The following is a 16,368-nucleotide window of genomic DNA, read 5'->3' on the forward strand; positions in this document are numbered from 1 at the left end:
GACTCCCTAATGAACGCTCTGGCTATGGTTGATTAGTTGGAAGCCTACATAGAATGTTGCAATCTGCCAATCACTCTGCATCCAGCCTAGCCTCACTAGTTGAAAAATTGAACCGATCGTAAAGACGATCCTGACTCATCAAGCTCCAACTCCTACTATTGGCCCACAAGCCATCGGATCTTCCTCATCATGAACAAATACATTATGGATCAAATCCAAGTACTTCAGCTTCACTTCCTTCTGAACGTATTTTAGCCTCAACCTCAGATTGCAGTAAACATATACGAGATTGTTAAGATGCTTCTATGTCAGATGGTTCCTCTGTTTCTAGTATATGAGGGCAAAAGTGGACCAGATGTTCTCACAGCCACTCAAGGAGATTGTTTGGGAAAGAATCTGGGTAGCTACTTAAGAATTTTTGTCAACAAATCAAAATAAATCCATCATTTAGCTACAAAAACATTAAAGAAAATTATATATAAGATAGTATCATATTAGTAACTATCTAACGTCAAGTAATAGTTATCGCTGATATCTAATATTTTTATCTTTTTCCTATTTATGACAACTATCAAGACTTAAAAGTTGTCAGTGCCCTCCCTAAATATCTGTCTATTAAAGAGATACATGTCATAATATGTTAACGATTGAAGATAGAATTAAGTTAACAAAAGCATGCCACTTAAGCTATCTTACCTTCTATAGATCTAGGATTGTGACTTTTGAATCAGACTCTATCTTGTATATCACATTACGCAAGACAGTCAGAAGTTCCTCATCCATTTCTATCCCAAGTACGGTGTATTAGAATCTTGAGTTTAGATAGTAGGCTTCAGATAGAGTTAGTAATTGTTTGAGTAAAATTGTACAAGAGCGATCAAATTTTTAATGTTCTTGACTTCTTACTTACCTGCTAGATGCAAGTCCCTACTATCTTCTCAGCTCCCTACCAGAACATCTGTCTCATCACCAAGTTTTCCATATTACTCTTAGTGCCAACCTTCATATATTTGCTCTCCTACCATTTGGCACTAACAAACATCTATGCATACCTACTTTTCTCTTAAGGAGGCTATCAAGTACAATATAGTTTGTAGCCAACTGTGTCACACCTCGTCTCAAAATCTCTCTTCCTATGTATCTATTCATCAGTGATAGGATCCATATATAGTTATAAGTAAATCTGATGACAGATTGGGCTGTCGCCACTTCCTATTGCACCCTGTGAAGCTTCTCAATGTCTAACTTGAGGACAATACAATGTGCAGCATATAGAGTCCAGAAAACATGTGGCCACTACTCCATCAAGACCTTCTCGATGGCCTTATACTGTGACCCATTATCACATAATATTTTTCTCTCCTACCTGATCAATCACTTCCTCCAATCTAAGGATGTACATGGTATCGTGCATTGGATCTAAAACATTAACTTTTGAAAAATATTGTCACGGTGTATCAAGAAGTGGATGCTCTGTCTGGTCGGACTGATCCAACCATTATATATCACCATCAGTCCATATATAGACCACTTGCTCTAATATGATGCAACTTACTTCTATAGCTCCTCATTATTGTTAAGAAGCTCACCATATATGATCTTTGATCCTGTAGGATCTACACCTAGACCAACAACCTATACGAAGAAAATGGGAAACTTACAGTATGTGTTAGCTATCGCATTCGCTGGGATGTTAGCTATCGCATTCGCTGGGATGTGGCTGAAGTGAAACTAGAATCCTATAGCTTGCCATATATCCTTCTTATCCTTCTTCAGCATGCCATCAACTTTTTGTTGCTTCCAATCTCTGTCGGAAAAGGTATGTTGATATAAATCATAGATGGGGGCTCCTGGTGGAATCTCTTTAGAGGACTTTTCTGTTGCCAAAACCTTTAAAATAGATGCAATACGACCACCTCTACCAACAGCCTCCCTAATTGAAGAGGTCCTTCTGAACTCTAGTTCTCCCCCATCGATCGCAAAATCAAAATCTGACTCATAATGTAACGGCCCAAATCAAGCCCTATGCTTGGCCACCTCATCCTACTACCACTGATCATTCAAGCTCGTTTGAATGATAGCCTAGATCCATGTCTCCTCGTCATCTGCAATGGAGGCTTCCTCTAACTCGTTGGAGTGAGAAGAAGGTGGCTCTGCCATCCAATCGACCTCCATCTTCTTCTTGGCAACCCTCTCCTTCGCTATTTTGAAGTCAACAAAGTGCTTCATCAACCGCTAGACTTTCTGTAGGTATTTCCAATACATAGATATGTCATAGTAACTATCAATTAAGTATTGTTTCAACTTGGTTATCCCTCCTCTCTCGAACTCTGTTACATCTCTAGTGGTGCCGATTCAAAAGTATTTGCACAAGATCTCAACCAATGTTGCGCTCTAGATCCTTCCTTTTCCTCAATGAAAAAGCATGTTGATTTATTAATTATTTAAAAATAATAAGATTTCATCATTATGAAAAATATATTTACTTCAAAAAATACTTCTAAATCGTGTAATACATAGTTTTAATTTTTCATAATTTTTTGGTGTTATTTAGATTTTTTAATAATTTTTTAAATTAACAAAATAATTTTTAATTCAAAAATTTCAAAAATTTAATTTGAGCTCAAATTCATATAGAACCATGAATGCTACATATATTTTTCTAATCTCATGGACATGCATGAAAGGCTACTTATTTCTCAATTTTATTCAAATTTGAACTTATACCACCATGCACATGATTGCATCCAAACTTGAATAAACGGACACCAAATTTAGGTAGAGTGTAGCTTACATGCCTCTAAATAAGCTTCTAATTTTATAGTTCTTTTTCTTAATTTTATTTTATTTTTTTAATTTTTTTAATATGAAAATATGCTTCTTAAATCAAAAATATATTTAACAAAAGTAAAGATTTTAGTCTCATAGTGTAGACCATTCATAAATCCATAGCACATCATGAAATCATGCCAAAATTAAAAATTTTAGCATGACCTACCCTTTTTTTTCATTTTTTTGCGGATTTTAGGCCTCAAAAAGAAAAAAAAACAAAGAAATTGAGAGAGGGAGAGTGGGTTACCTTCAAAATAGCTTGGATCTAACATTTTCTTGTTGAAGCATGGGTTTATTGGAGGGATTTTACTGGATTTTGAAAGAGAGAGGCATGAGAAGCAAATGAGCTTCTCATGGCCTCTATCTTCTATTATTTGAGGGGAGAGACCAGTTCACCCATCCAAACCGGTGCGAACCGACCAATTCGAGCTGGTTCCACTCCGCACTACTCAGCTCCTAGCGGTTCACATTGGTTTGGTGTCCGCCCATTTTTTTACGTCTAAATTGGGCCAAATTTTTAGGTAGTTCGGTTTGGTATATTTCCTAAACCGCCCGATTCAAGCCAATACAGCGCATCATGGTCAAGAGATTCTAAATAAAATAACGAAAAGTTGGCAATAGAGTTGCCGACTTCACTTGATAGATTAAATAAAAAAGAAACAAGAGTTGAAGCCCCTATTTTAATCAAATGGAGGCCCATGGCCTCCACAGCACCTCCAGCAGCTCTCCAGCGGTCTCCAGCAGCCTCCAGACATCGTTTCTCCCTCTCCTTTTCCTTCTCTCTCTCTCCCCCCTTCCTCTCTTTCCTTCTACTCTCCCCCGAGCTATGTTGGCTCGGATTGAGGCCCATTGCCTCGATAACGGCAGCAGTGGCCTCGTCGGCCCTTTGGCAGTCTCTGGAGGTTGTTTCCCCTTCTCCCTTTCCTTCCCTCTCTCTCTTTTCCTCTCTTTCCTTCTCTCTCCTCTAGTTCCACATTGATGTTTTTTTTTGAAGGCTGGAACTGTCCTAGTCCACTACTGGTAAGGTTCGGCACACCCCAAACCTGACGGTTCGGGATGGTTCAACCTTCCATATTCTAAGCAATGTCAGACAGGCTGAATATATTGAGCAGAGAGCTCCTTGATGGCTGTTTTGATATTGCTCGATCATAAAAACTGTGCTTCTACTGTTTTCTCAGTCAAGTATCATAAAGCAAGTAGCTCCAATAATATAATAAACAAGTTGTTAGCATCTTCACTCTAGTAAGAATGAAAAACAACCTAGAGATAAGATACAGATTATTAGTTTTACCTGATATATGGGCGGTATGTTATGCCCCCGACAACCTGATTATGCCTGATAACCATCATAGACTTGTGGCTTCTGACACATTCACAAAGAAAATTGAACAGGTTAAAAAGAAACAACTGGAAGCTGACACCTAAACATGTTGATATCAGTGTCACGTTACTGATCAAAATGGACTTGAAAAAATGTAAGGAAAGCTGTGTACATCCACCATCATACACATGAATCAACGATTAGGATTGATTAGAGAAGACTTCATTTAATGAAAAAATAAGGATGAATACAGAGGTCATTAAGTTGTGCAAGTAATTGCATTATTGATATATAATGCAGGTGTTGAGAAGCAACAGGTCTGTAATTGTTTTCATGTTCGAATATTAGCCCGACTTGTTATTAGCCTAGCCTTCAGTAGTTGACTTATAAGTAAAAGGACAAATGATCTTCCTAGCACATCTAGCAGACACCTTATCTTCATAATGCAGAATAAAGGATGTAGAGGATATGGAACAAAGCAATCAAAAAAAGCCTTCTTGCAATCCACTAGCATAATTAGTGTTGGTTCGTGTTTCCTTTTATCTGCAATCCTGGTTATTAGGGAGCCATGTTCAAAAACTTTTGACCACATACATATTACATGGTTATTTAGGGGAGACAAGATAAAGATTGTTTAGCAAGTGAGGACTTTTTTCATAAATTTTGGAGGTGAATGAGGATATTTTGCTTCACTAAGGTCTTCCAATTCCTCGTTGGAATGCATAGGAATTCTTTCTACAGGATGCTCATAAGGAATTCTCAAAAATTCCAAACTCATTGCAGGTTTGTGTCAAGTAGAGAAGTCCATAACACAATAATCTAAAGATTAAGTTCTACTTCATGAACCATTGCGAACATGAAAAAAGTGTTCAAAGTTCAAACACTCATTTTCATTTAAATGCAGTTTACCCTCTTCCTCTTCCAAGTAGTTCCTACATCATTGTGGCCAACAAAAGAAGCATGCCAGAAATGCTCATCACATTCAACTACAGGAATATTGGCATAAAACATGGATCTTTATGGAGATCTCATCATTCACTTTTCCTCTGATGTCTTAAGTGGAGCAAAGTTATCTTTCACCCATTTCTTACAATAATTTAACATGTTTATATTTAGACATAGTAAGGCAATCTAAAAGCTAGGTTTATGTATCAATAAACCAATGAAAAGACCATCCTATTTTGTTAGCATGACATATATTTAAATCTAAACTTATGCTACTTTCACTAGCTGCGCGCCTTTTCAAGAATAAGTTAATACACCCATTAAATACAAATAACTATAAATAAATACACACACACACACACACACATATACACATATAAGTCTGCATATGTACATGTGCATGTATGGCCAGTAAGTGTACTTTAACCTCTTCTTTGGGTAATTTTTGCAGAATCAATGATAGTCATCCCAGTTGATTGAACTAAGAATTAGTCAAAGAAAAGGAGGGGGGAGCATTGTAACGAGGATAAGATTTTTAAAAAAAGGGTAAAAGGGCATGAGCATCACATACAATTTTTTAATAAATGGTGAATAAAGATACTATGCTTATTCATGTCAAAAAAAAAAAAAAAAAGACACTGCCCATGGAAATGAAGTAACAGAACTTCAGGAGATCAGACATTCATAAACTTGAGCAAAGCAAGCAATATATTAGTTATGTATTCTACAAAATTATCTCTACACGAAATTCTGGATGTTTACCTATCCATAACAAGGCGGACAATGTACTCCTTGGGCATGTTAGGAAGTTGCCTAGCAAATATATTCTTCAATCCTATCAACCTGAAGTATGGAAAAAAAAAAAGGAAAAACCAATGACAACTTCTAGAACTACCATAGATTTTATGTAAGAATTAAAGTTATCATTAGCATAAAAATAATTAGCATTACATACCATGCAGGCAATGTTACAGAAGAATAATAGAAGATGAAAGTCAAACACCTACCAGATCATGTGTTCATCTACCCCGTCATTTGCATAACACAAGAATTTGAGTCTTCCAGCATCTTCCTACAAAAAAAAAAACTAGATGGTTGGCTCAACAAAAGTTTAAATGGGAAACTATAACTACTAAAACAAGATTGGTTACTCCAATTTTAGCGAATGTCTCCAAGGAGGCATCATTATAATTAGGGTTATGGTTTATGTGTTTATGTGTGGTTTCTTATAATTTTTCATGAACTGTTTGAACATTAGAGTTGATCAATGGCTTTGTGCAACAAAACCATGTATGATTTCAGTTATAAATGTAATTTAAAGAAGGGTTAAAGTAGATCCAAGAAAGGCATACGTGGAGATCCATTCTATACGTTTTGTAGGGTTAGCAATAGATCAGGCTGGTAATGGTTGAGAAGGGTCAAACTAGATCAGGTCAAATATCTTTCAGCCCATAACCAACCCGTCTATGATCAGGTTGAGAAAAAGTAAAACCATAACCACCGATGTATATTTATATGGACCTGTACACAACCACCCACCTAGTTTAAACTTCTCTTGTCAGTAAATAAATCTTAAAACATGAATATGAAATAATGAAAACAAGAGGGAATCTATGGTTGGGCATCAAAATAAAGAGAGAGGAGGAGAAAATAAAGTGGAGAATAAAACATGATAGATCCTGAACACATTATCTGTTCCATGTTTCCTTCCAGCATTTTTTTTTTTTTTGTTCTTTCTCTTAACAATTAACCAGCAACTATATGGTGCAGCTAACACCAACCAAAAGAGCTACCATGGGTCGTAATTTTGAGCTTAAAGCCATGTATTTTGGTTCAGGTTTTTTTAGGTTATTTTCAGATTGCAATAGGAATCTTTTTCCAGATTTTAAGGCTTGTACTGAGATGCAATGGAGCTCAAATAACTAAGAATTGAGGTGCCCAATAGAAGGAAGATTAGCTTCCTTTTAAGAGTCCTAATTAGACTCAGTGGAAAGTTATTAAGTGGCCAGCTGAAACAAAAGGTACAAGGATTAGTAGCTGTTTGTTTTCCTGATTTCGGAGTTCCATAAGGAGTAGCAAACGTGGCTGGCTGAAGGGTATCAGTCACTGATTGTTCTAAGATTTAGTTCCTATTTAGAGAGTCCTAGTTAGGTTGGAAAAACAGATCAGTTAGTCTGCAAATATGACCTTTGAGGCCAGCAGATGGTGATAAATGTTGGTCTTGTATGTGAGTTATTTTATGTGGGAATAACAGGCCTCAGGCCCCCTTCCCCCTTGTCTCTCTTCTACCTATCTCTCTTCCTCTAATCTCTTTCTTTTTCTTAGTTATCTTCTCTCTGACTCTGCATCTTCTTCTCTTATTCCTTTCTTCATCTCTAATCCTTCTAAAGTTTTTCTTTTATCCATTTTCAATCTTCCCTTCACTGCTCGTTATATTTTCACAGTGAGCTCTAAGGGACCATCACAATGTCAAGCAGAGTATTGCTATTTTGACAGAACAACACTGTCAACACCAGATTTGAGATAAAACTGTTGCAATTATTTGCAACACTTCAAGCTACAATAGATTCTACCATGGGTCATATTTTTGAGCTTAAAGTCATGTGCTTTGGTTCAGATTTTGTTAGGCTATTTTCAGATGGCAAAGGAATCCTTCTCCAGATTTTAAGGCTCCATCATATCTAGATGCCAAACCCAAAATTAAACCATTTATAATCAAGTTCAAGAAACCAAAACCCAACCTGATTATCAAAAGCCCCCACCAAAACCATTCATTTGGGGTGGCTGGTGGCTTCTGATCAAAAATTGACATCCTTAATGTTCTGCTACAGGGGCTTGCAGAATAGAATAGGACAGAGAACCCCTTTGAAATGGTATGCTACACAATTTCTTGCTTCATTCATCAATAGGCAAGATATGTATTTGGGATTGATTGTTCCTTTTGGCATTCAGATTATTTTCTTTTCCAGATTAGGCTGCTTATAAATATCTGATAATCATTAGCATTACTATTCTCCCATTTCATGAAAAGAAGAGAAGGCTAATGCTTATGGACAAAGTAAGGTTGAAGAGACCTCTCATGTTGTATGTAGTATATATAGTATAAAAATATGGAATACAACTTATAGTGCAATACAAATCCAAAAACCAAAATAGAAGTTTTTTAGAACTTTAACAGTAAAAACTGAAAAGTGACTGTTTACAATAGCATTTATCCTTGACAAAAAAAAAAAGTCATGCCATTAGTATTATACCATTACACTTTGTCCCAACCAGTTAGAACTGATTTATAAATCTTTTATTTACCAATAATTCCTATGAAGAGCAAACTTGAGTTACAAGTACTGACTTAGGATTCATTTCATAGTCTGAGTAGTTTTCACACCCGGCTATCAAGGCATTGATGCTGTTCATCATGCCCCTAGTAAAATGTAACTGAATGTTGGATGAGTCATTTAGGTATTAGTAAAAGAAAGTGAAATTTCACCATGAAAACTAGCTATCTTTCCTTTTATTAAGACTGATTGTTTAACTAAAGATAAAATTAAGAGATAGAAGGGTTGTTTTCTCTCCTGACCCTACACATGGAGGAGGTCAAGAAGCAGCTAGTTTCCTTCTCGATCTCCTACAAATAAAAACAAAGTATAAGAGGATATTATGCCACACGCATGCCAAGTTGCCTCCTTTCCTGAAACTTATGCATGAAGAGAATGGAGAGGAGAGAGGCTAGATACATTTCCCCAAGGCTTCTTGAACCAATGAAGCTAGCAACCCCCCCCTCCAATTGCTCACTTAGTAAGGAAAGGTAGAACCTTTCCATTCCCTCAATAAACTTAAAGATAAAGGTGCTAAGCACAAGATATTGGGTAAAAAGTTCTTGAGTACGTGGCTAATTGGATTAGAGGGATCCTACATTTATGCGACCTATAAGTAAAAAAATTACGCATCCATATCCACCTAAGTCTAAGGCAACAACCTCCAAGTTGTTAAGGTCTTTAGTGCTAATCCTAGATTTACTAGCTCTTGTTGGTACATTTAAATTAAGAGGCATCTTGGCGAGAGCATATAGATCCATTTTTATGAATTAGTATTGGCAATACCATGGCAAACAGCCTAATTTGGAGCGTACTGAATCGAACAGGGAACCAAAATGATTCATCCTGTGAGCTCAGTAAACAGGCTGAGGGAAGAAAAAAACCCAACTTTAGCCATGATTAAATAGGACGGCCCTCCCTTTGCCCATCAGTTCGATAGACACCTCACAATCTCCTTATAGCCTAGCTCACACAAGGGAAGCACCCTCCCCCCCGCTTGATCTTCCTCCCTACCTACTTGATCATCACCAGTAAATGTCCCTCCTCCTCTCCCTCCCTCTCTATCTCTTTTTCAGGGTTAGGGTTAGGGTCTCCCTCAGCCCTCCCCCTTCCTCCCTCTCCCTCTTCTTTATCCCCCAACGACAACAACGAGAACTTTTGAGCCCTCTCTCTCTGGCCTCTCTCCCCCTTCCCCTCTCCCTCACTCCCTCTCCCTCTCCAACTCTCTCGTTTCCTCTCTCTCTCCTCCCTCTCCGGCTCTCCCTGTTTCAGTGAACCTTGAAGCGACATGGTGCAGACCCATACCATGCCGAATTGGCCGCTGGCCAGTTGCCCTCCAATATCAGTCCGACAAACCTAGTTATGAATGTATGCACTGATTTTCTTCCCAAGACTGCATTGTTTACTTAATCGAGTTTGTCACTCATAATGGTGCAACTATACAAAAGTTAAGCACAATGACATCGAGCTTCAGCCAGCATCAACATGCCCATGCCTCTTTAAGATGAATCTAGAAAGTGTATTGTCATCTCCAATGCTTTACAAACATTCATGCAAAACTTTCAAAGCTATTCTATCATGACTTTTATTTATGCCACTTGCAATTTATTTGTAATGTCATAGATTAACATGAGTAGGTTAAAAAATTTTGGATTGAAGATTCCTACTTTCAATCTAGTAACTTAAAGGGAAAACCATTGAGATCTATACAACCACATTGAATGTTCATGAATCTTCTGGGAGATAAGATTGAAACTTTTGAAATGGTGAAGTACAACATCATTTGTTTCAGCTAAGTTCCCATACTCTGAACTTTTTGTAATGGGTACTAGACTACTAGTACTTACGCAATGTCTCCTTATAATTTAAAATCTAGGTTTTTTATGTCCAATATCAGCTATAAAATTGATTGCAAAGCTAAGTAAAAAAAAAACTCTACAAAAGTTAAGGACATGATGTCTAAGAATAGCACTGAAGACTAAATACTTGATTATTCACCCATATACGAGATATCATAGTAATTTTCATACATCTTTCCTTCTGTTTAAGGGATTTTCCAACCTTCTTTCCCATAAATAATATCTTTCAACATATTTATCATACAATGGACCTGCATTCGAAGCTAGAAGTTATTCAGCCATTAGAAGTGGGCTTATTTTGCTAGGTGATTAGAACAAAAACCTTGTGTAGGATCAAAAAATATGATGGTTTCATCTCTTCTGAAGTGATCACATCCCATACTAGAAAAGCAAATTTATGAATTCTCCCCATTCATCAATTAATACTCAAACTTATTGATATTTCCAACTCCTTTCTCAGAAAGCTTTTTAAATTTGTCAACCTAGTACAAGATTCAAATTTTGGTTTCAAATTTTGTTATAAAACCTTGATGTTCAACTAGTTTGCCTTAAAAACAAAAAAGAGGAAAAAGGAAAAACTTTGGCTGAAAGTGCTAGTAAGTCAACAGGATAGTTTTAGCATTTTCTAGTGTCTCCTTGTTTCAATTTCATCTTTACCTGATTGAGCAAAACCAATTTTCTTAGATCTAGAATGCAAGCATAATAGAATTCATGTGTTTTGAGTTCTTATGTATGCAGATTCCAAAAATGAACCAGTTCCATCCAAAGCTTTTAGTACAAAAATGTCAAACCCTGGTCAAATCATGGCCTTTGAAAAATGATGGTTGCTATTTAGGTTCAAAGCAAGAAACAACTCAAAGTTGTTTGTAAATTTGCGTGTTAGATAAGAAGATGTTTGACTAAATCATTGATTAATCATGTGACGTTGCACATGTTGTACCTTGTTATGATCAGTATATATGCACCAAATAATGGATTACCATAGCATCCATACTAGTGTTTGCAATACCAACCCACACTAGCCAGTATATTATAGCCTACAAGTACAACACAGGCCCAACCACCCCCATATCGACACAGGATACAGCTGTAGCATTAATTCCAACAGCATACCATATATAGGTACAGTGGTGTACTGTACCAACCCAACTTATATTGGTAAGCTTCTGGTATGGGGTCCAATACAAATACTGGAAACATTGATTCATGCTACAATGCCAGTTATTTTATCCTATATTCAACCTACATGTTGTAGTATTATTTCAAAAATTGGCTGCTATCCGCTCTGCTACGAAACTTCCCAGCTGCTACATGCTCACTATCCATTTTTTAATGCATTACGTTAAGTTAAAAATCAAAGCTAGGCATTAGTTTGAGGAGGGCAAAGCTATGTGTTCTTCAATTATACATGTGTTAAGCTAAGTAACCTATTTCAAAGAAGTCTAGAATGCATGTTTAAGATTTTTTTGAGAAAGTAGTGTTGCTTTTACTTACCATTACACAAAGTACTGAATTTCAAATATGCATTACTCCCAACATATTCATAATAATTTCAAGTTATTGATGCAGGGAATACTCATCTGACTGCTACTGCTAGGTTTAAGCATAATGTTGATAAGGCAAAGTTTTCCGCTTGGAAAATAAGGTCTGGAGAAATCAGTGATTGAAAGAGGAGAGGCAGGGAGCTTTCTCTGAGATTTCTTTAAATCAGAAAAGAAAAGTAGGTGCCTTTTATAATCCACTGTAGGTTGTGCAAATGGCAGGAGTTACAACCCTCGTGCTATTTGTGAACAATTCTATACGTATTTTTTGATTGTTAAAATATCTTGAGACTCCTCTAATGTACTAAAATAACATTTTACTTGAGGGAAGAGGAAGGGAGATACTTTTGAACCACAAGATGAAGGTGAGAAATAATGCATTAGGAAAATTATAAATTACTCATTATCAATTTTTTAGAATTTAGATTTTATTTATCTTGAATCTAAAATTTTAAATCACATGCATATCCTAGCGCAATATAACTAGTTCTGGTCATATCATATATATATATATATATATATATATATTCATCTACCACTCTATTGTTCTGCAAAATTAAGTGTACAAACCAATCACTTTATAGTATCTCTTGTCCTTGATATTGATTGGGGCAATAATTTTGTTTTTTTTTTTTCCTGAAACTTCATTCCATAAATTATGTTCATTGTTTCTTTGTGATTCTTTTAATCCCTTATCCTGTAAAGATTTCTTCTCCAGATAAAATGTATAATTTATGAAAAGGTAACATTGTGAAAGTCACCAACCACAGAATTACAAATAGTGATTAACGCCAGAATGCTTCATGTCTATCGACTGAAATTTGGGTCTTAACACTATCTCCATAACTTCACTATCTCCTTCTCTGTGTAGGACCACTAACAAATAAGAGTTTCATAATGTTCTGCTTTCATTTTTGATATTAAAGGAACTCTAACTTCCACGGTCAGTAATGTCTGACTTTATCCACATGAACTCAACATCATCAATGCCTGACTTTATCCACATGAACTCAACATTATCTATGACAACATTAAATCATGGTTTAAACTATCTAATTTCTTAAGTATGCGAGCTCTCATGCAGGTCCTTGTTGGATTCATTGCTTAAATGATTGTTCTGTCTAATTGAAGCATGATAACAAGGGAACAGAAAAGAAACAGAAATGGGTAGACAAACTAAACGCAAGAGGAAATACCTCTCTTTTTAACCCTTCCTCTCTGGCACTGTAAGCCCCGCTGGTCTGTATGTTCTCGGTGAATAACCCCTTCACCGTATCCTCCTTCACAACAATCCCCGGCATCAAGCTCGCCGCAGCAGCTGCATTCTGCTGACCTGACGGGCCTGTGGCTCCGCGCTCATCCTTCACTCCAATCTCTGAAAGCCCCCCGCCGGAAGGCTCAACCTTGGTCGAGGGATTCTCGGCCTTGGGCGGCTTCGTGCTTCTCGGGTTGCTGGAGACGACGCCAGCAGGGGCCTCGAGGCGGGCAGCAGTGAAGGCCCTCATGGAGTCATTATCTTCCTCCTCCTCCTCTTCCTCCTCCTCCTCCTCCTCGTCTTCCTCCTCCTCCTCGGTGTCGTCCTCCTCCTCCTCCCGGGCGCTGATGCTGTCGAGGTCGTCGTTCGAAGTGAGGGCACCTGTGTCGGACAGGGAGAAGGGGGCGGCAGTGGCGGCGGCGGCGGGGGCGGCGGCACCCGGGAACTTGCGCTTATGGTGGACAGAGCTGGAGGCCGAGGCGGAGGCGGAGTGGGAGGGCGACGGGGACTGGGAGCTCCGCGACCGGACGGGTGCGGTGGAGTGGCCGTCCATCTAGGGTTACAATCAGAGTCTAGGGTTTTCGGGGAATTTGGGTGATCGTTGGCGAGACGCTCCCCTGAGGAGACGAAGCACTCCTCGACGCGAGATCACACTGCGTGCTGCGAACGCAGTGAGAATCGTAACACAGAACTGAGAGAAGGGGACACCGGAGATCGAAGAGCACCGGTAACCAAATTGCGGGACGGACAAGTTAGCGTTGATGACTGTGATGAGCTATTGTCGGATACACTTCATGACTGAAAATTAAAAGAGCTGGTGGTTCTTTCTCGTGTTAATTTTTTTTTCCTCAACATCCACAATCACGGTAACAAGCGTCTTGCCGATTCCGCATGATAGAACATCATGGACTCGTTTGATTAGCGGAAAAAAAAATATATTAAAAAAATATATTTTTTGAAAATAAAATTTTAATATATTTAATTTATCATGTAAAAATAATTTATTATAAAATAATTTATGCTTACATTTTTGCTCCTAATTTTATATAAATAATAATATTATATTTATATTAATATAAATATAATATTAGTATATTAATATAATATCAATATATATTAATATAATAAATTTATTAATATAGATATAATATTAATATTAATATTAATACTATATTATTATTATTATTTTATTAGTATAAATATAAAATTTAATAAATATTATAATATTAATATTAATATTACATTATATTATATTCATTAAATAGTAAAATAATATTAATATTTATATTATATTAATATTATTATTCAATATTTTATCCTAATCATTCATTAATATTTTACAAATTCTAACCATGGATGTTAAAAAGATATTTTTTAGAAATAAAAAAATATCATTATTTTCATCCCATGAAAGTTTCAAAACCATTTTTCCAATGAATTTTTATTTTCATGAAATGTAGGAAGTGTTTTCCCATAAGAAAAATTTCTATTCTCTCTTTTTTTAAAAATCCAATCAAACAAGAAATCTCCTCTCTACTTTTCTGAAATTATCTCTTCTCCCTTCTACTTCCCATGAACCAGATGAGTCCTATAATATACATCCTATATCAAGATGGTTTTTTTTATTATTTTTTTATCATGATACTCCCTAAAATTAGATCTCAAAATCTTATGCGGTATGAGCACATATATGCACTCATGGATAGCCACCAGGGATAGATTGCCATCAAATAACATGTGTCACATATATGGCATAGTCCATATCCGTGTGCTGTTGTTTGATGATTGTCCATCCTCTAATAGCAAGCATCCATGAGTGCACCCACTCTATGGCCATGCATGCACTAAAAGGATTCTAACAAGAATTAAATAGCAATTGATTAGGAAAGATTTTAATTTTATTTTACATCACAGTATTGTTATTATTAAAACCTAAACCATTAAATTATCTTGACATATTGGTAAAAGTGGGGTTGCTCCTTGACATAAGATTGTACCATCATTTCAAAATTTGATAACTACATGAACTTTTGCTTCAAAGGCATGGCAACTCCATTTACTAAATTGAAATGCCTACTTGTGATCTTTTAGAGCTTTTTTAGATAGTTGGATCCAAAATTTTTATGAAATTCATGAATTGGATTATACAACCATCAAAATCAAACTCGAGTGAATCTATATTTTTAAATATCCAAAGTCTAAAGTATTTCTAGAGTAGACTTAAGGCTCCGATACTCCTAGCAACTTGCACAGGCTTCGGTAACTAGCATAGAACTACTGGTGGAAGACAATGGAATGCTTAGGAGAGATGGGGCACCTTCTCCTGCTACATCAAGAAGGCCACCCCTGATTGGAGTGATTGGCTACGACAGCCTCTGCTGCCTCGGCCAAGGGAGTAGCATGCTTCTTCTTCGACGCTTCTCTCTTTACTGATCTACAGTCTCAACTACTTGGGGCTCACAACTTAGCCTTGGTAGTAGTAGCCTTAGCCGCGATAGTCTTGGATAGGAAGCGAGATAATCCTCTTCTTCTTCTTTTCTTTTTTCTTTTTTGGAGGACTAACCCATATAGCTCTTCCTGAGAGAATATCAAACCTACACAAATATGGAAGAGATCAGTAAGTTTGGCCCCATGAATAGAGGATTGAACAAATAAGCACTGATACTGATCTCCGCAAGCTGGACCTCCGAAGTACAATCTTCAAGAAGATCCTCACGTAGGAGCTCTAAGTATGCTGGCACCTTGAGCTACCTCAATTTCCTCACCATCACCTTCTCTGCTTCGTCAACTCTGGGAGCTCCAACAATGTTAACTTCATCGGTGCTCCCCACTTGGTAGGAAATCCCCATAGATTTGGGGAGGACACAAAAGAAAACTAGCCCTTCTACTCATGAATGAAGGATCGAAAGGCAAGTTGGTGACATCCTTCTAGGAAAAAGTGTATCACCAGTCTCTACTCCATGGATGCATCTTCACTTGAAAAGTGTTCGAAATATTTTTGCTTGGGGAGATACCCCTCGACACAAAAGAAAATAAAAAAAATCCAACTATCATTCACCAAGCATTGGGGACAAGCTGGATAGGGTAAAACCGATACTACCCTAGTAGTTTGATAAAGACCTCGAAAATCAGGAACCTAAGACTAGCCCTTAAGGCCTCCTCGTAGAAGGCTACCCTATTTTTCTGGGAGGAGGTAACCCTAGCAGGAAGATTGGCACTTCAAGGACTATATTCTCTGGGATCCCATACTCCCTTTGGATTCATTTGAGAGCATCATCCTCTCCACGAACTTAACCATATT

The 16,368-nt window shown here is 37.1% G+C and overlaps 1 protein-coding gene across 3 annotated transcripts in view; it reads right to left on the reverse strand.

Moving 5' to 3' along the window:
- LOC105053422 (histone acetyltransferase GCN5) overlaps nucleotides 1-13,931 on the reverse strand; it is a 35,368-nt gene extending 21,437 nt beyond the window's left edge. Inside the window, exons 1-4 of one of the 3 annotated variants that reach the window (XM_010934557.4) lie at nucleotides 13,009-13,931; nucleotides 6,106-6,170; nucleotides 5,861-5,941; nucleotides 4,124-4,192 (exon numbers count right to left, since the gene is read on the reverse strand). In XM_010934557.4, coding sequence (XP_010932859.1) covers nucleotides 4,124-4,192; nucleotides 5,861-5,941; nucleotides 6,106-6,170; nucleotides 13,009-13,620 — 827 coding nt within the window. In that variant the 5' untranslated portion in view covers nucleotides 13,621-13,931. Of the gene's footprint in view, nucleotides 1-4,123; nucleotides 4,196-5,860; nucleotides 5,942-6,105; nucleotides 6,171-13,008 lie in introns of all 3 variants that reach the window. The other 2 variants (XM_010934556.4, XM_029267102.2) reach the window with 2 other exon arrangements.
- Between the last annotated feature and the right edge of the window lie 2,437 nt (nucleotides 13,932-16,368).

Source organism: Elaeis guineensis, chromosome 10, assembly GCF_000442705.2.
Source record: "Elaeis guineensis isolate ETL-2024a chromosome 10, EG11, whole genome shotgun sequence".
In the NCBI taxonomy this organism is placed as follows: Eukaryota; Viridiplantae; Streptophyta; class Magnoliopsida; order Arecales; family Arecaceae; genus Elaeis; species Elaeis guineensis.